We start from the raw sequence: 20,509 nt of genomic DNA, 5'->3' as shown, positions 1-20,509 counted from the left end.
TCCTCTCAGATCTGTAAATAAACCTCATATGCACTGGAGCCTGCGTGGAACTCCTGCTCTGCTCCCATGTCACAGATTACAGTGTGATCAGCTGTGTTTACCTTTGACAGAGGGTGCAGTGCTGTTTGTGCATGCGTGAATCGTGATGCAGATTTAGACGAAGAGCAGTGTTTTCACCTATATAACAAAAGAGCTATTGTCACAGTGTGACCAAAAGCTGAAATGCAGCGCAATTGGTGTTGTGTTTCAGGATTTATTTATCGCCTCGTGATCATTGTTGTTATGGGGACCTCTACTGTAGGGAAGTGGTGGTCTGAGGTCTTGAGACCTCAGCAATGACTTAATACAATTTTGAATCTTTTTAATAATGCTTGTATTGTCGGTGCATATCACATAATATCATTCATGTCTCGTTTGTAATTAAGAAGATTTTCTATAGCAGATTAACATGAGGGCATTCAACCAGCCCGTTTCTAGAATCCACTCCACACTTTTAGGGAGCTGGTTCAGTCACACAAGATGCGCTGAGCGGCGCAGTTTCCACTGTACAGATCCATGAACATCCACACTCCCCCCACTTGCCTGGTTTAAGCCCATCCACATTTTCTACAGCTCTACCAATCGCCATCGCGGTACCTTGTTTGTAGCTCATATGCCAAAATGTGATTATATGGTGATGCCGTAGCCCGGCGCTGCCTCTGTAAAATTTACCGACAGGTTAACAGGGAACTGCCTTGGAATAACTCTAGGACAGTGTGTCCTCACTGGCCGTTTAACGCTTTGACCTTTGACTGGTAGCGAATGACAAATCAAAGGTCGGTGTCTGTGAGCGGAGCCGGGGTTCAAAGCGCATCTCCACCACGGCACAAGACGGCGCTCCCGGGAGAATGGTAGAAAGCGCTCCACAAGGTAAAGCCATTTACAGGAATTTATTTATTTATTTTTTACTCATTCGCTGTGATTCGAGTGTCGTGTTAAATAGACAGCCATGTATCTGAGAGCAGGCTGAGACGAAGAGAGCATCATGATGTGTGTGTGGATGTTACATAATATCAGTCTACCTCTGGAAATTCTGACCACTATCACCCCACCACCACCACCACCCCCCTTAGTGCATCTCTGCTCGGTGGACAGGCAGGTTATCATCAACACGCAGCTCGAGAGGAGATGATCTGTTTTTCCCTCAATTCTGAGACACGTTCATGTGAAATCATAAACTTGTCTCTGTGCTCCGGGGCCTCTATTTGACTAGATGCGCACACGAGCATCGTGAATGACATCATTTGGGTTATTTTTGTCAGGTATCGATTTTTTTTACTTATTTTGCATGACATGTTTTATCGTTTCTGAGCAAGAATCATCATCGCTGTCGTTGCTTTATCCTAACGATAAATGATATGAATGAGTGTGAAGGTTGCCACTTTTTTCCTGTCAGCTGATGATTTCGGTAACGGCATTTCAGGACACCTTTAAAGGCGCATGACACCCCGTCTGCAAATCAGTTTTTATAGATCGAATACCAGGAAGCCAGATGTTAGACATTTACAAACGACAGAGCCCCAGTTATCACGTTGTATTTGAATGAGAGGTGTCTTCTATCTTCATCATCAGTATTATCAGAATCACCATCTTCATCATCCAGGGCTGGCCCTATGTTGAGAGGACAGCTCCTCTCGTGTGTTGACCAATAGCGCTCCCTTACATCACCACCGGCGTCACGCACGTCACGTGAGCAGCTTAACACAGCTTGGTGTGGTTTCATGTTCTGATCAATGGCCACTGAGTCACCTTTTGCTCCAGAGTAAAGGTGGCTTTGTTCATCAACGAGGATTTAGAGCCTGAAAACAGCCATTTAAGTCAGACACACAATTTAATGCACATGATTTTACTGTTAAAGATGTAGGAAATATTTATAATGCCTCTGTTTATGATGCAATAAAAACAGCAGCTGTACTCTAAGGGTTTAAGAGAGTTCTTTATGGCTAAGGGTGCAGACTTAGAGTGAGTAAACATGAAGGGAATCCATGTGTTGTTCAGCAGCATTTGATGGGATAGATGCTGCTGATGAACTGTGATCCTCCAGTTTTCAGTATAAACCACCTGCCATTTCAGGCATTTATTGTCAATCCATGAAGATTGTTAAGATTCAGTTTTTACTACACAGGACAAGAATGCTTGGATTACAGGATCAAAAGTCTCACAGACTCAGCCACAGATCCAAGTCCGCCAAGTCCTGCAGCTGATCCAGCAGATTCCTGGATTCTGCTTTAACTCTTACAGGGATAATCATTAATCCTCAATAGATCCTTGAGGATGATGGTTAAAAACCAGTGGTAATTGTGAGACAGCATCTTTTAAAATACAACGGCCATGGTCAGTGTCGCATTACAGCTATGTCATAAAACAGCTAAAATGGCACTGAGTGCTTCATTTAAAGGCTTTTTAGGGATTTTTAAAAAGAGTAAATGAAAGTAATCACCAAACCCTCAGTGGAGAACATCCAATGTTCGTGTGAGGCAGGTTTGTCAACTGGTCTTTGGTTTGTTTTGTACATAAGAGCAACTTAAGAAACCAGTCTTGCAGTGTCACTGACACCAGGGCAGATCACAAAGATAAGCGCAACACTAGCTTTATAATGGGCATCCACTTTTTGCCCATATTTATGTAGTAGTTGCCCCACATCCACAAGGGTTAAACTAGCATCTGTAATACAATGCAGAGACATGTTATTAATACTTATAGCTTCCATGAGCCAAAGGAGATATATTTAAATAACTTGTTTTGTCTGAACAACACTCAAGGACAGTAAATTTACTGAAAGCACCAAATCCTCTCTTTTGAACAGCTGGAAATAGTGAAGTTTTTATGTTTTTGCTTGAAAAATGACACAAGCTATTTAATGATAAACAAAATAACTGACAGCAAAGTTTTGGTTGATAGACTTAACAATTAATAAGCTTGACAGGTGTTCGTATTATATACCCCTCATTAGATTAAATGTCTCTTGCTAATGAGCGACCTGAGAGAGAAAGGAAAACAAACATAACCAAACAAAAGTGCATATCATACAAAGTACATGTATTTGACTTCATAAGTGAATCCTCCATCTTGCTGTGATGTGGCAGTGAACATGAAGCCCGCGCTGCACCTGCTGTATCATAAATATGCACACTCATAGGGACATCAAGGGGTAAATATTAGTAGGCATGGTTAGGAACAAGACAGGAAGCTCCATTGCAACAATGGAGCGGCAGCAGCACGTAGCGTCCGGTTATGGCAGGTCCATCATCCCTCCCTTCTGGACATTCCGTTCCCGCTGTGCTTTGAGCACCCGTCTGCTCTCCGAAAAGAGTTTCCCAGGCTCATGTCCTCTTTTCAGAACCATGCAGGGTTTCCGTTGCCAGGGGACAAGGCCAAGGAAGGAAGCATGCCATCAGTGGTCAGTGTTTTGTCCTGCTTGGCCCGTGGGTCATAACACAAAAATTGGAGCTATAAAATTACAAATTTGGAGCTAAAATTACAAACGTGTTGGATTTTAATGCTGTTACAAAGAGCCTATTAACATCCAAGGCGGCTATTTGTCGAGCAGAGAGTAAGAAAATCCCCTGTGATGCAGAGAGAGTTTTATTTTCTTGACAAAGTATGGTGCTGTTGTCTTGCAATGTTGACTACAATACTGCTCTTATTTTAATCTTATGTTAAGCTACAGGGGGGTCCTCATTCCTTTTCAGGCCAGGTCTCAGATGAGAAATTTGCTCCATTATAGGCTTAGACTCATAATTTGCTCCTTATTTATACTGAAGAAAGCAGGTCATACTGTAGCAGGGGCTGCCGTTTCAATTAACTCAAGAGCTCCCTGCATTTATAATGTGTGCATTCTCTTTCTCTCATTCTCCCTGAAACTTCATATATATATATATATATATATATATATATATATATATATATATATATATATATATATATATATATATATTACAAGACTTCTCTGGGGTATTCTAATGGACATTCTTCGCAATTTACAGACTAAACAACTAATTGATTAATCAAGAAAATAATCAGCAGATCAATTGATAAAGTCAAATTATAGCCAATATAGCCTATACTAAACTCTTCAAATTTTGTAATGAGGTTACAAAAGGTTAGAACATTTGTCTTCCACCCAAAATATGAACTGTGATACTAAAAACTGGGAGCCTATTTATTTTACAGAGGCACATTTGAGCAAATTTAACAGCACATGTGAGAATCTGCTTCACAAGACAAAAATATTTCTAGAATATTATATATGATATAATGCATCTGTGGTGCTATAGCCTATTTCAAGGCATGTTCACCTTGGTATCACTTATAGTTTGTCAGTAATGCTCAACTGTGAGTTTGCTATTTTGACTTTTTGATATCCTGTATTATTTCATTTAAAAAAAACGTGAAAATGTCCTGTTTTTGCAGCTTCAGTAAAAAGATGTTTATTAGACATACCGGTATTCACAAGTACTGTTTAGAGTGTGTGAATAATAGATGCACTAATAACATTACACTACTCTGTGTTGGGGTGGATTTCTTGTACCCTGTTGGGGACTACAGCGACAGCAGCAGCAGCGTCGTAGTAAAATGCGGTGCTGAGGAAAAGAGGAGGCGAGAGAGAGAGAGAGAGAGAGAGAGAGAGAGAGAGAGAGAGAGAGACCACCCAGAATATTTCTTTCCATAGAGAACAGAGGAGACCGGTCGTCCTCTCCTCCTCGGACATGTGGTGCACCCAGCAGCAGCAGCAGCAGCAGCAGTAGTAGCAGCACAGGCAGTAGCAGCGGCGGCGGCGGCTGTGGTGGTGGTGGTGGTGGCGGCGGTGCGGCGCGGTGCAGCCTACCACGTCTTTGGAGCTTCTTTTGTCCTTAATTTCTCTTTTGTGTCCTTCGGTTATGAGCTTGTTGGGGGCCTACAAGAAAAAGACCAGTTACGATGGCTATGAATCTTTGCAGTTGGTCGATAGCGGCGGAGATAGCTTCGGTATCGGCAGAGGGAGCAGCGGCAGCGGCGGCGGCGGCGGCAGCACACTTGGAGGCTCCATAGCGGCCACCCTTGGACCGAAGGCAGGCCCGCTGAGAGAGGAGGACTGCAGCACCATGGACAGCTCAGGTAAGACTCCTCACCGCCACCGGCAACTTGGATGGCGATTGTACGCTGACGTGGAAAGTGCTTGAGTAAGAAGGGATGACTTTACACAGTATTAACGCGGCCTGTAACTGTCCTGCTGGAGAGGTAGCAGTGGTCAGCACAATGGCTAACAGTAAAGAAAGTATGAAATGGTGAATCCCCACCCACCCAGTGGTCCCCAGACCCCACCTAAATGGAATCACTGGGCTATTGTATGCAGAATAAGTATGACGATATGTCCCAGTGCCATCATTTTGGTGCAGAATTGTTCTTACATGAGATGCTAACTGGCCATGTACATGCTCCTATAGGGAAACAATACTATTGCTTTTGACATACAGTTCATACTAGACGTAAAAGGTATGTTTTAGATGTGTACAGTGTCCAAAAGTCTTTGTTAACATTCATTTTGCATATATTTTGAATGTCTATAATATGTTAGATAATATCCACACACACACAGTAACATGTAATACTCTCTTCTGGTGTCCATAGTCTATGTTAAAATATGCAAAATACAGAAGCTCATTTCCCAGCCAATGTTGTGGGATATCTACTATAATAACCACCTTTTTCAAATGGGGTTTAAATGTGACAGAACATCACCAGCTGCAGTAGCAGTCTAATATTTTAATAGAAAACAATATTCTCAGCTCAGAAGTCAACTGGCCATGAATGATGGATTATTGGCCTACTGCATTCAATTAAAACAAAAAACCATGATCTTTAATGATAAAGGCGCATGCTACAAAGTCCATCTGTTTATCATTAATCTAGTGACAAATCCCTGACATGCTTTACTGAATTCAGTCACAATAACTTGTTTGTTTTGACACTTTATCTTCGTTGAGAGCAGCGTAGTCATGTTTAAAAGAGCCTCTTGAATAGAATAAAGTTTTTATGACAACTGTTAATTGTAATACCACTGCTGTAATTGTAACTACCTTTACTGCTTTGTTTTTATTTATCGTGTCATGTCATGCCAGACATTTGGCCCATCAATTATATTATTTTATGCTCTTCTACATAAGTTCAAATAACAACTTGAACTGCATGCTGGATAACACATCAAAGAAAATAAATGCTACAGGTGTAAAGTTTCTCCTGATATGGGGCATTTTTCCCTCCTCTCAGGCCTTCTCCAAGTAACTGGCTAATTTAAATGTTTCATGTGTGCTCACTCAGTCTTCATGCATCATCCATATTCACCATCACAAGCAAAAAAGACAATATAGTTCAACAGTCTAATAGAATTTCTACTCTTACAACTGTTACTGCTAATATTTCAACTGAATAACAAGTAAAGTATTTGCATAATTAGAGACTAATGTGGGAAGTCTGTTACTTTGGGTTCTTTAAATGTTCAGTAAATTGTGCTGAGGCTTGTCTCTGCCCAGTGTTCACCTCACTGCAGTGCTCTGTGGAGTCAGCCAGCCTCAAGGGAGGAACATTTGTGTGAAACAAAAGAAGCTGGATGAGGAGGGTGGGAGGGTCAATGGGGTTGGTGGTGGAGAAGGGTGGTGGGAGGTGGGGACTCCAGTGTCAGATGTCTGTGTGGCCTGCCAGGATGGTCTTTTTGATGTACATGTGTGCCTGCCTCTGTTTGTGTGTCTGTGTATTCCATTCACAAAAACCAGGATTTGAGGGGTGAAGGTTGGCACTCCAGAGGGAGGGAGACACATTCAAACCATTGATCTTTCTGGCAAAGCCTAGAGCTCTCTGTGCTGCTAATGTACTACTCTCTCGCTCTGTGAGTGGCCGGGCTCTCTGCGGCTGTATTACCTGATAGGGTCTGTATCAGAGCCTCCCCTGGTGTCTGTATTAGCAGAGTTTGTCACTGTAGCTGGCTCAACCAGCCTGCACACTCCCACATCCATCTGGTCACTGACACAGAGACACATAGACTGGCTAACAGACCAACAGGGAAGCAAGCAGGCAGATTCACATAAATTTATCAGACCTGTTAGATTTGATGAAAAAACCTGAAACACAATGCTGTAATCGGTTGTAATCACAGCTTGTTTGGACACTACAGGTTCAGGACAGCACTTGTCTCAAGGAGAAATATACTGTATTGATGGGATTTGGATCATAGATGGCATGGCTTAGGCTAATTAAAGGATAACTCAAGTATTTTTTAACCTGGGCCTGTTTTTTTTTTTTTTAGCATAAATGACTCATAGGGACAAATGTCTGTGCAGTGACCTGTGCAGTATTGAGTAAGGCACTGACAGGCTCAGATTTTCATTATGTGTGTCTGACAACATTATGGATAGGATCCCTACAGAGATAGACGTTTTTATTAAGGAAAAAGACCCTTCTTTAAAGTGCAAAACACAGGAGTTGTTGGTATACCACTGCCTCAATCTGTTAGTTTGTGTGTGTTATTGTGTGGCTTTCAGTGGTGGAAGAAGTATTCTGATGTTTTACATGGGTAAAAGTACTACACAATAACACAAACAAACTAGCAGATTGAAGTAATGGTATATGTTCTGCTTAGTAAAATTACTGTTTTTGTCAGTGGAGTCTGATAGTGGACTGGAGTTATCCTTTAAGTCTACTGTTTTGCAAATTATAATGTTGAGTTTGCACAATCTACTTATAACAAAAAATCATGACATGTAAGCCTTTTAATCTAAATATGGAAGGGAAGATGCTAGTTGAATCCCAGTATATGTTTTGTTCTTTAAAACAAGGCCAAGCATTTTGAAATTAATGTGGAACCTGCTGAACATATGGAGATAGTGTCACGATTATAACATCAGAATTTCAGACCTTTTGTACTTTTATATGTAGTTTATACTATTCAACTATCTGAGCAACAACAAGCTGTAGCTGTAACTGTATTGTCATTGCGTTTTCCAATGTGTCATAGTTTAGGAGCCTGTAGTAGCTTTCTTGCCACTCAAAGCTGTGTAATACTCCTTTGGTTAAGCTGTATAGTCGATGATTAATCATACACTCCTTGTCTCATCAGCAGCATCTATTATTAAGCAGATTAGAGTCTGGGTTGATACTGCAGTCATTCAGGTTCAGGACGCAACAAGGCCCAGCCTGGTGTAGTAGCAGTGAGATCCGAGTGTAGCACAGCATGTTTGTCCGTCAGGCTTTATTGCTGCACATATGTGTCTCTTTGTGTCATTCACACCAAGCTGGATATTGAGGGAGAGAGGTTTGAGGCTGCAGGAGGAGGGAGACATATTCAGACAGCCCACTGATCCCTCTGGACATAACTAGAACTGTCTCTCTTTTCTTTGCCTCTCTCTCTCCCTCTCCCTCTGTTTCTATTGGTCGGCTCAGTGAAAGCGATAGGAGGCAGCTGAGGGAGGAGGGAGGAGGTATTGGCCTGGTCCTGTTTTCGTGGAACAGCTCTCTCTGTTTTGAGATTACTTTGAAGCACATTTGCTCCTTCATCATCACAGCTGCCTCCCTACCTGTGCAGGTATCAAATGCGATTGGCAGATCCAGGCTGAGCTCACGTAGCTCTTGATTTCAAAGTAGAGCAGGATCCAGGTTTTTCTAATACATACTGTCATGCTCACTGACTGGGAAATCTGCATAGTAAGGAGGTTAAAAATAGACCAAAACTTACTGGTGAAATTGTAGTGTTGCCCTAAGGAGTCTAGGAGAGCATTTCAGTGTATATTCCCTACTACAGATAAGCTTATTAGTTCTACATTTTCTTGCTTTCTTGCTGAGAATTACACAAAAAGATTGATACCACTTTCCTGTTCACTTTACTGTTACTTTAAAAAATTTAATATATGAATCAGAGGTTGTCCAACACTAATGTAAACATGGTTATTTTAGCTGTTAAAATATCATGAAGCATGTTTTTCTGAGGGGAGGTTAGCCCTTGCTGTATATTATCCTCTTTCATTTCTCTTACCAAGTGTGAACACTCTCTGCCATTCAGATAAATAAAGATGAAATGCCCTAAGCACAGGCAAAGATTTCACCTCAAAAAGCCGAGGACAGAGCATCTGTGCTGTGCAGTTTCACAGGATGTTTAAAAAAAAAAAAGAAGAGAGGCCTGCTGTCAGCTAAAGGTTGCAAGGTCTAAAGGGACAGATGTGAAAATGTCAGCGGTGCAATACACTTAAATTCTTTCTTGGTCCTTTTTTTTTTTTGTTGTAGTCATGCAAAACTCCTGTAACTTTAGTTTTAGTGGTTTTCAGCTATTTATTTCAGAATGAATGAATGACCTTAGGCTAGTGAAGCCCTTTCAGATCTTAATGGATAACCCAAAAAAGCATACTTCTCTTATTCTAATGTCATTTCACTTTTAAGTCAGGGGACTCACAAGGGACATATTTAAAAAAGAGAAGTCAAAATTGAAGCTGCAGAAATTGAGATATCCTGAGATATAGTGTATCTCAAGCCACAAAACACTGGATCCTGCAGTTCCCATTAGCTAAGGCTCAATAGCATCCTTTCATTAGGTCGCCCTGTGTCTCGTAAATAAGCATCTATTTCCCAAGAATTCTCAAGCCTAATCTAATCTAATATGTATTTGTTTTGAGGTACCCTGTTTAACTTGTTTAATGCAGTCATTTCTACGCTTCAGTCACTCTGTGTTAGTGTCTCCTCAGTAAAAATTTTCTCTGTAATTCACTTGGCCAAACCTGATTGAACTCTGGTAATCTTGATTGCCAGAGGCGACGTTCCATTCGAGTTTGGAAGATTTCTGTGGATCATATGCTGTTCAGCATGAGTTCAACAAGCAGGAGCTTTATTCCTCAGCAGAAAAAATAAATCCCTGTCACACATTTCAGGCCTTTGCAGCCAGAGATGAGAAGTCTAAATTTGGAACTTAGTAAAGAATCGTCTCAAATATAACACATGGTGAAGGAGGGCAAGATGAAGTGAGTGAGACAGGGAAGTAGAGAAGAGTAGAGGGATAAAGAATAAACAAGTGAGGTTTGTGACAGAGGAAGGAGAGAAAGAAGAGAGAGGAGTGAAAGCAGTTTCTCTCTGAATACACAGGAAACTTTATCTTAACAACCAGCATCTCTGTCTAGACAGATTTTCTCTGAGACAGAGTGTATAATGTCTTTGTAAGTTTGTTATCTAAGGGTGAAACTCCTCAGTTGAGCCATAAATGTTATCTAGAAAAAGAAAAAATCGAGGAGGATTTCCTTAGGTAAAGAAAAAAAAATTACTTGGTAACGGTGCTGTGAGTCGAGAGATAATAAGGGTGAGAGTGAAAGTTATTGTTTAAAAAGTATGATGCAGTCTCCGACTGAAATGATTCATACTGAATTAAATTTTAAATGAACCATTCCTTATTTTGCTGGAACCCATCTTATAACTGTAACCCAACCTTAATTATATTTCAGTTATTATCTTGAGAAAAAGAGGAGTGATTCTTTCAGACACACAGAAAATTTTTCTCAGTTTTGACAGCTAATCTTAGAAGTTGCTATACCAGGTCTGTACAGAGTAAAGCACACTGGCTCACCAGCATAAAGAAAATGGCCTGTAATAGCCTATTAGCTATTCCTCTTAGGTTATGTGGTAGCTGGCTGCAGTTTGTGTGATGTTATTGCCACTAATGACACTATAGTACCTCATCATAATGAACCATCTGCCTCACCTCGATATCATGCTCTGCTTCACCTCTCAGTACTGGTCAGATGAAGGTGGAGGACTGGTGTATAGAACTCCAAGTGTGACTCACGGGACTCTGTTTGTTTACACCGCCACATTGGCAGGAAAAGCCTAAGCAAAAATGAATGGTGTCAGCACTGATTTCAAACTGCCAGAGTTCACTTTAAATCCGCGGAAATTGAACTATATATTGTAGAAACGTGGAATCACAGATGTAGTAGACGTAGATGTTTCAAAATCTAATTCTTAACATGAATCATATTATTAGAAACTGTTACATGACGCTCTCTTCCTTGCTGTAAACAGGGGAACAGTAGGTGAATTGATTTCGACTGTTGCATGCCGGGATTGTGTGACGTCAACTACCAGAGCTCTATAGGCAAAGTCAAGTCATACAAGACCATAATTTATTTTAATAGGCTCCCTTTTAACATGGTTCTGCTTAATTTTTTCCATTTCTGCAAGTTTCATTCATAATGGCTTTAGTTTTCCAAGCTAAAACAAACATTCTACTTTCATACAGACCAAGACAGACTTCCTCATTAATTAAGTTTGAAACTAATCAAACTGAAGCACCACCTGAGCCAGAGGTTGTGCTCAGAGGAGATTCTAGACCCTGAAAATGCTGAAAATCCCAGTTATGGGAACATTTTTCTGCTGCATCATGTTTAATGTCTGTATATTTGTCAGCACTGCCAAGTTACATCTCAAGTGATGCCACAGTGGTTGTTATGTACAGATATATGAAGGGGAGAGAGAAGGAAAGAGAGACAGAAAATCTCAGATCACCACAGGGGGTGCTGACTCAGATATGACACTTGGGGCTCCTCCAACTCTTGCTTGTTTTTTACAGTACACACACACACACACACACACACACACACAGTCTTGTTTCCATGACTTTAGGGAACATTACATTGATTTACATACATTTCATGGAGACTTACTCTGACCATAACCATAACTACTACTTGCCTAACCCCAGCCTTAACCTAAATCTAACCTTAAATCATCTTCACCTTAATATTTATGTTGTGGGGCCTTTTTGTCCCCATAAGGAAGACACGTCCCCATAATGTGACTGTCTGAGCAGATGTAAGACCCCACAACATGAGAAATACCTAAACCACACAAACACACAGCTACAGATGGTATGCATTTTAATGTGTGTCTTGTCTCTTGTGTTCTTGTCCATCATTCTTTCACACCTACGCACATGTTTACTTGTTGCGTTGTCTAGTGACTCATTCATGCATCACTGAGGTCAAATGGAAAACTGTGAACTCCAGTTTAGAATTGAAGCAGCACATATTTTTAATAAGCGCTGATCTGATATTTAGAAAGTCTTAATCAGTATAGAAAACAGCTGTTATTTTTTTGGTTGAAAAAGTAAGATGGGAGGTTTTCTGAGTCTTCAACATCTGTTATTATTTTCAGTGTGTTTCTCTGTTGTATGTTTTGTTTCTCTCTGGATTCTGATTGGCTAATATCGTTCCCAGATATGGATGCCAGTTATGGTGGAGGACTGTTGGATATGGTGAAAGGAGGAGCTGGGAAGTTCTTCAGCAACTTTAAGGACAACCTCAAGGACACACTGAAGGACACCTCTACCAAGGTCATGCATCAGGTTGCCACGTAAGTGTCTGCTTGTACTGTAGCAAAAATATTTTTTGTGTTTTACTCAAATTTGACCACACTCACCAAATGTTATCAAATCATCTCCTCTGGTTTGGACGACAGTTTGGGTTTTTTTCCGACTTAACATTTGCTGACTAAGCCCTACTTGTGATCGAGACTCTATGTGACTGAAAGAGGATTTCCGCAAATTCTGCCAGGTTTTCAGTAGTGTCAATACACTTCTCCAGACAAACTCTCTTCTTTTCTTTGCTGTGAAAGCTGAGCACTGTGTCTTGTGAGAGCATGAGCTCCATCCTTTCACTTTGTCCTTTCCAAAGTAATCAGTATGGTCTGGGAGGACAGAGGACACAGGTTGACATTCATTACTTGCTGGTGGGCCAAGTGGCAAAACAGCTTCAATTGCAGTTCTTAATTGCTGTTTCTTTCACGTGTAATTTGCTTGTATGCATAGCACAGGTTGGAAAGTACATAAAGGCCCAGTGCCACAGCTCTGTGACAGGTGATGTGACAGTGATATGGCTGGGCTTGGCTTTGGCTTCTTCTTAGGCACAAGAAAAATCCAGCAGCCAATATAGAGCTTCATCAACCAAAGACTTGTCTTTGTCAAAATTATGACAGTGTCAGAAGTTGAAGACCATAATTTTCACATTGTGAGTGCAGCTATGGCCCACATCTACAAATATAACAGCCAGAATGTGATAAATATGAGGCTGTTTTCACTGACAACCAGCATAATGCTACTGCTGAAAAGCATGTTTACTTCAATTTCACATAGCAAAAATGGAAACTGGGTCCATAATTTTCCTCCAACACTTCCTTTGACGTTTGTAGATGCAAAAGTGTTCAAAACATGGATGACACCATAGATAATGTGAGGAGATAACATCTCTCTTTTTGAACACTTTTTTCTTTTATTATTTTGTGTATTCAACAGAAATTCTTGCTTTCCTCTGAAAGACCTGTAACTGTATATGATAACAGCATATACTTTATGGATGTCTGTAGTAAGAGCCCTCATGTTACAAGTATATATTGGAATTTGGAGCAGTTTAGAAAATAACAGTATGAATCTATTCACACTCCACAGAGCTGGCCTTCATTAGATATTGTAACATTTGTGATGTATATTGGGGATTTTTTATTTAAAATAGTTGGCTTTTGCACATGTTCATCTAATTAATATCAAATGTTATGATTATATTGGTTAACTGGATGCTGTTTTGATTGTTGGTTACAATCTAAAGTAAGTCCCCAACAGCTTTAAAAGTGAAACAGAGCTGTGCAGATGGAGGGAGGAAAGAGGGAAGCAGCAGAGTCTGGCACGACTCGGTCGTCCCAGTGTGTTTGTGCACAGGCATCTGCACAGGGCAGCACAAAGGAGCCTCTGTACTATTAGAAACACACACACATACAGCTCCTCTCACTATTGACTCAGCAAATTTGATCGTGATTATTCCTCTCTCGTGTCTCCCTTCCCCTGCTGCTAGCATCTTGGCAAACTCCCACTCTCCTGTCCTGTCGTTCCCTCATGTTTTGGGCCACCTCTCGCTGCTCCACTTTTCCTTCTCTCCTCTCCTCGTCTCTCCTCTCTTTGCTGTCTATCGCACCTCTCCTTGCTGAATTATTCATAGCAGTTCATTGTGCCAAATGGCCAGTGCACTGCTGATACAGAAGGATTCATTTCATCAGCGCCCTGTGTGTGGTGGTGTGTGTTTGTGTGGACCGTATATGTATGTTTGAGTGGGTGGTTGGGATAATGGGGTGGTGGGAGGCAGGCTACCGTGGCAACTGGATGAAAGCCTCAGAAGGGGAAGGTAGATGGGTAGAGGTACAATAATGTGATGCATTTTAGTATACTTTAAATATCAGCGGTATCTAACCTGCTGCTTCTGACTCACAAAAGAGTTAATTGTGTTGTTGTATGAATAATATTTGATAACTTTATGTAGAGATGGCAGGACAGAGAAGATGACTGTGACAGCACTTTGAGTCATTTGCTAAAGATGAGATTGTACTTTCTAGTTAATGTCCTCATAAATAAATAAGCATCTGAACTGAGCTATACCACTCACTATCTTGTACAGTAGATCTACGATCTACGATGGTGGGATTACTGTGTATTGATGTAGTATCATAATTCTGTCCGTTAGGGGTTTGCCTGTCTTGTGTCTGTGAGGGTGAAAGTCAGCAGTTAATTAGAGGGATATAATAAAGAGCTGCAGAACTCTGGTGTTTACAGGATATAACGCTGTATTCCAGAGAGGTGGCCTGCTCTTATTCACCGTGCAAATAGGGCAATTCACCAAAGTCATAATATGTTTCTCAGGATTTTAGAATAGGGGAGCCTAATTTTTCTTATTCAAGACTAATAGTCTTATCAAGCATCATTTGCTTTAGATCGGTAAACCTCTTTCAAGGTAACGGCTCTTGACTTTTCTTGATAAGATATTAAATCTTTTTTTTCCAGCCAGAACTGACAAGAAACAAAAATGTCTGAAACTTGGATTGGATGGTTGTCACGCTCACATCCCACACATCTATTAGGAGAAAAAAAGACAGCTTTGAAGTGTCAGACCAGTCTAAAAACTAGTCAAAACTAAAACAGCACAGCAAATATATTTTTCTGCCATTTTTTCTTTTGTTGGATTGGATAAAGCTGCTCTCATCATTATTTTTATATAATAAGCAGGTCAAATGAGTATGTGTAATGTGAAAGGGGTCCCTCACAAAGATGAAACCACAGGGAGTTGTCAGCTGTGTCACAGCTCAGAACACACAGGAGTGAAAAGCTCAGAGTCACCAGTAAGTTCATCTTTATGAAAAGGTGATGCAGGCAGGAGCAGGAAAGGGCTTCGGTGAGAGGCAAAGACCAAGCAGGCAGGTACAAAAAAAAAAAAAAAAAAAAAAAAAAAGGAACCCTACAATTGAAGTGGCACAACAGACAGTCTGGCAGAGTGCAGGTAGAATGAACCAGTATATATACAAGGGAGCTAATCAGGGAATGAGGAACAGGTGAGCAGATGGGTGTGGTGGAATCAGGTGATTGGAGAGGTGGGAAGGGCTGAGGTTACTGCAGAATGGGTAGGAGTGACACATTCTGAAATGTTAAAGACAGTTTGTGAAAATGGCAAAAGCAGGCAGAGAATGAATACAAACTACTTAATGATCTGTGACAATAAGACTGCAGTTTCCATCAGCTCCAAGGAGCATTCTGTTGTCTTCCAGCTTATTGTTTTGATTTTACGGTCCATACTCATGCTTAACTGTTTTGAATCACTGTCATCAGCCTTCTCTCCAGCCACACCATGAAGCTCTTGTCAGTGAAAAGAAAACAAAAAACCTCATCGTTCACTACCTGCTTCTCAAACTTCTGAAGTGATTTTGTTTACCCCATTGGCAGAAATTTCTCTAGAATTACACATTGTTTTGCTTTTATATGAAAGGGGATTTTTGCAGTTTGGAGTTTTTCTAGGTTAGCAGAATTTCTGCTGGAGGTTGAGTATGTGTGACTTCTTCAGAGATCAGTTTATTGACTGCAGCACCTCAGAGGAAATTCCCCTGAGCATGCTTGATTTAAGGATAAACCCCCGTGAGCACAGTTGTTAACCAGGCCTTCTTTTAACACCCAAACTAAAGTTGATTGGCTCCTCTCTGCTTCTATCTCATCTGTATTCAAGGCAAAAGGGCTCGTTGCTGAATTATTTAAAGCAGCCTGCTTGTTTGTTTACCTGGTTGAAGAGAAATTTTGCAGGGAAACCAATCTGGAAACAACACTCAACAGTGTGTTTCTCTGTCTGTGAGAAACAGAACGGCGATGGAGTCTGGATGGCTGATCTGGTTTTGTGAAAGGCACAGTGTCCTTGGTTGGTACCCAGACTGCCCCCCCCTTCCCCCGCCCTGTCAGACACACATTTATCTCTCTCTCCTTTCTGCTTTGTCTCATTCTTTCTCTCTTTCACTGGTTTTCATCAATCCTCTCTCACTTATTTTTGTCCCCATTTCATCAGCCCTACACTCTGTTGACATCTGTGTGTCTGTCTCTGTCATTCTTTCTCCCTTGGCCAAAATACTCTGTAAAACATCATAACATCAAGACATCTCTAACATCTCTTGGTGGATTAGCACATTTCAGATTAAACAAGTCAAGAGAACTGCGGTGAAATGATTCAGGATCAACTAGAAAATATCTGGTGTAGTCTTTTAGCATTTTTGTCAAGAGTGAAAAAAGTTAAGGGTTACCTCTTATATTGGCTTATTCTCTTTTTTAAACAATTATGAATCATATATGCTATAAGAACAATGTTTGAGAAAAGACTTTAAAATAGATAGTTTTGGAGAGGAGCATGGAGGGAATATAGAGAGCCCAAATCTAATATCCATCGGGATCTAACCCACTTACACTGTGTTTGTTTGAGAATGTGTGTGTGTGTGTGCGTGCATGGTCACTAGAGACTCACTTAGAGCACCTCTCTACTGATGTGTTTTTTTTTTTCTGATGTAATCTGGTCTAAAATGGCTTTAGTGCTCTTGATGTTTGCTTTCCAGTAAGAAAACATAAACATCAGGCAGTCCGGTGCTGGTGCTTCTGGGTATCTGCATGTGTGTGTGTGTGTTTGTCGTCACTCTTCTCTGTTGTCGTCCTCTGTTTGTTCAACATTCTTACTCTTATCATATGCCACACCTTGCAGTGCATTTTAATTGGCTGCAATTCTATCCTCAAGAGGTCAGGGAGACTGCTTATTTGTATACTGCATGGCTATTGGCCATGACTATTTAAACCTGACACCTGACCTGCTTCTCTCCTCTAATAGCCCACAAGCTATTTCAGGAAGAAGCAGGTAAAACCACAGATTCACACAGAGCATATCCAACATTCCTTATGATATAATTATCAGACAAAAACAAAGGACAAGATAAAATGTTAGAAATGGCTGTAGTCTTTTTCAGTTGCTTAAAATATTTTTTAAATAAACATTCATTTTTTGCAATCCAAATTCTTCTCAATCAAATTTGTGCTTTAGCAGTATTATTATAAGTAAACCATCCAGATATTCACCTTTAAAGTCATCCTGTGAAACTTGCAGTCTGCTTTTCAGTCTGGGATAAACACTGAGAACTGGATTAAATTAGAAACTAAACTGTGTCAATTACTTCATTATGGAGGGCTTACCGACACAACGGCAGTCTCCTCCCACCTTTCACTCTGATGGATTTAACTCAGGTTGTTTATCTGCTATTTTAGCGGTGGTCTACTTTCTTAAGGCCAGACCGGCACAACATTAAAAAAGTGCGACAAATTATTGTGTGGTTTGAAAATTATAGAGTAAACACAATGTCCAAAAATGCAGTAACTTGTTGATGCAACTTGTACTTAGGTGAAGAAAATCCAGAGACAAACTTAATCTGCTCTTGTACTGCACTGTGTTACATAACCAGGTCTAGGATTGCATCAGGGGCATATGGCACCCCTCCATGACCACACAGAGACGACTGACTCAGATCAACTCTGCTTGGGGGATTTTCACAGTAGGCAACAAGTCAACTCATTTGATACACATTAGGCTGCTAATGTGGCTTGCATGATAATTGCAGTGCAGTGGGTAGCCGAGCCTTTTGCTGCTATTAGATAAAAACGTTTTTGTAAGTAACTCTCCGAATCAACTCTCCAATTACAAGACAGAAACAAATTTTGTGAATCTGTAATCCATTAAAAGAAATCCCACTCCAACTCCAAACACCAGCCTGCACCTGTTTTGTAGTGTTTCATTAATACTCTCTACCATGGTGCAGTAGTAGTGGACTACTTGTATGTGTGTGCACCACAGCTGCTCTCGGAGTTTAAAAAAAAAAGTCCATATGGAACAGCTAAATTTGGCAAAGAGAGGCAATGCTGCTCAAACGAAGAATTCACATATGGCATTCCTTTGATCCCGGGCAGTTCAGTCTAGTGTGGTGAGCCTGAAAAAGACAAGATCCCCACAGCCAGACACATGGAAGCTTCTGCTCTAAAGCCTGTTGAGTCTAATTACTTGGATATGCATGAAATGCAGCCTGATGCACTGACAGTGAGAGTCAGAGAGGTGGATCAACCTTTTGGATGCTGGACGCTCATTTATCGATCTCCCTTTTATATAATTTGATATTTTTCAAGGATAGGACATCTTTTGACCCCCGTTAGTGAATTCTAAAATTGTCTGAAAACTATACACAAATGAACCTACTGTACTGGATGCACAAAAACAAGAGAACTACTGCATAAACGTGGGTATTATGTGTAATATTGCTTGTAATCTTTCCTCTTGTTGCTATTCCTTCACTTTTGTGTTTTAAAGACCTGCATGAAAAAAGCTGATAAAATGAATCTTTTATGGTTTATTTCTTTGTTTCAGGTACACTAAAGGGGAGCTGGACATTGCCTACATCACATCACGGATCATAGGTAAACACATTTGGTTGTTGCTAATGGACACTGTGTACATGTGCCACCCATATGTGTAGATGCACTCCAATAATGTCACAAGAAATAATAAAGTCCCATAGTTTTTTCTAGTCTACAATGTCCAAAAACACCTTAAACAACTTAATTTACATGTAGGGACAGTCACTTTGTGATAATAAGGTTAAAGTTCTTATGATTATAATATAGTGGGATGGCTCATCTAAATCTCAACTGTAATAAAATGTACACACAGACACCTGAACCCTCAGATTTCCCTCTGTCCTCCTTGCTCATTCTCAAATTGCTCACAGCGTTACACACTCATGAGTGAGGAGCAGCAGTGTATCCTTGAGAGGACATAGTCTGCTGTACATTTGTCACCCAAGGGCCTAAATCCAATCATGATGTGTGTGCAGCCGCTGATAGTCATGCTTGAATGTGGACCAATGTGTGAACCACCTCCCATATTTCCATTTTCAATTCACCTTTTTGCAGCCCTGTAGTCAGTACAGGAAAAATATAATGGGTATTGTTATAACATCTGTGTATGAAATATCTCATCCAGCAGCTGACATACAGATTTTTATTTTATTTTTTTCAGTAATGACCTATCCAGCGGAGTCAGTACAGATCGGGTACCAGAACCACGTTGAGGACATCCGCTCCTTCCTTGACAGTCGGCATGCCGACCACTACACTGTTTTCAACCTATCACAGCGCAACTACCGCGGCGCCAAATTCTCTAACAGGGTGAGTGTGACACCGCCTCACGAAGCCACAAATGAAGCTGTTACAGATTTATTAGTTTGCAGTTAGTTGTTAGTGGTTGCTGCACTATTTTCACTCCCTGGATTATTACAACACTGGACTGAGATATGACGACTTATTTACAATGTGCAGGCTATTTTTAGTCTGCTGGCGTTTTTTAAGCTGGGACTATTGCTAGAAGCCTTTAATTAGATTCACCCCATCAGACCTATCATTGCTTGCTGCTCCTCTGTCATGCTCGTCTCTTTACGACAAGTAATTTTTGTCCAGACAGCAAAAGAAGCTGTCAGTATCATAGCCCTTATCTCTCAGCTTATCATGCTGTTACAGCTTCCAGTTACATGCTTTAGTCCACCAAATCCTGAGAAAAATATCTCTCTTTAATGTCTGTGTCTGAGGTCTAATGTCATCTACCTTCCCCAAAAACTTTCATAGCTCATACTGAGGTAATCCCATATAGTACCAGCCTTTCATGTTTTAAGGATACACTTCCACATCCCCCAGAAAACTGTGTGAACTGTGAGCTGGAATGACAGTCAGGGATTTTGGGGATACTTTTGGTTGCTATAACAGAATCAGAGAGTGTGGTTTCATGAAAATAAATCCTTTCCTGCTAATTTGAATTTGCTAGTTTGAATCTACAAGTGATGTAGCACACCCGCTGTCCAATAGAGTTACAGTGTTATTTCTACATAATTCACAACAGAAAACTCTGAAAATAAAAACATCTAATCCAAGTGTCTCATCTTAAACACCATTCACAAGATAAAATCTCAGTGCTCCATTTATTCTGTTTTATTCCATCTTAATGGTTATGAAATGTTCTAACCCCAGCATGGAGTCCTTGTATCATGTCATTCAACACTTTTGCACAGCTGGATTTGGATTCAAGTGAAGGCC

General features: G+C 40.6%; 1 protein-coding gene across 4 annotated transcripts in view; it reads left to right on the top strand.

Moving 5' to 3' along the window:
- The first annotated feature begins 584 nt into the window (after positions 1–584).
- The window catches only part of dnajc6 (DnaJ (Hsp40) homolog, subfamily C, member 6), a 35,719-nt gene continuing 15,794 nt past the window's right edge, over positions 585–20,509 (top strand). Inside the window, exons 1-5 of one of the 4 annotated variants that reach the window (XM_018696425.2) lie at positions 585–909; positions 4,980–5,136; positions 12,264–12,399; positions 18,792–18,841; positions 19,443–19,591. In XM_018696425.2, coding sequence (XP_018551941.1) covers positions 5,124–5,136; positions 12,264–12,399; positions 18,792–18,841; positions 19,443–19,591 — 348 coding nt within the window. In that variant the 5' untranslated portion in view covers positions 585–909; positions 4,980–5,123. Of the gene's footprint in view, positions 910–941; positions 1,302–4,638; positions 5,137–12,263; positions 12,400–18,791; positions 18,842–19,442; positions 19,592–20,509 lie in introns of those variants that run through there. The other 3 variants (XM_051077273.1, XM_018696411.2, XM_018696419.2) reach the window with 3 other exon arrangements.

This window comes from Lates calcarifer, linkage group LG17, assembly GCF_001640805.2.
Source record: "Lates calcarifer isolate ASB-BC8 linkage group LG17, TLL_Latcal_v3, whole genome shotgun sequence".
Taxonomy (NCBI): Eukaryota; Metazoa; Chordata; class Actinopteri; family Centropomidae; genus Lates; species Lates calcarifer.
The sequence above is the reverse complement of the archived record's forward strand: the minus strand, read 5'-3'. Positions and strand labels throughout refer to the sequence as shown.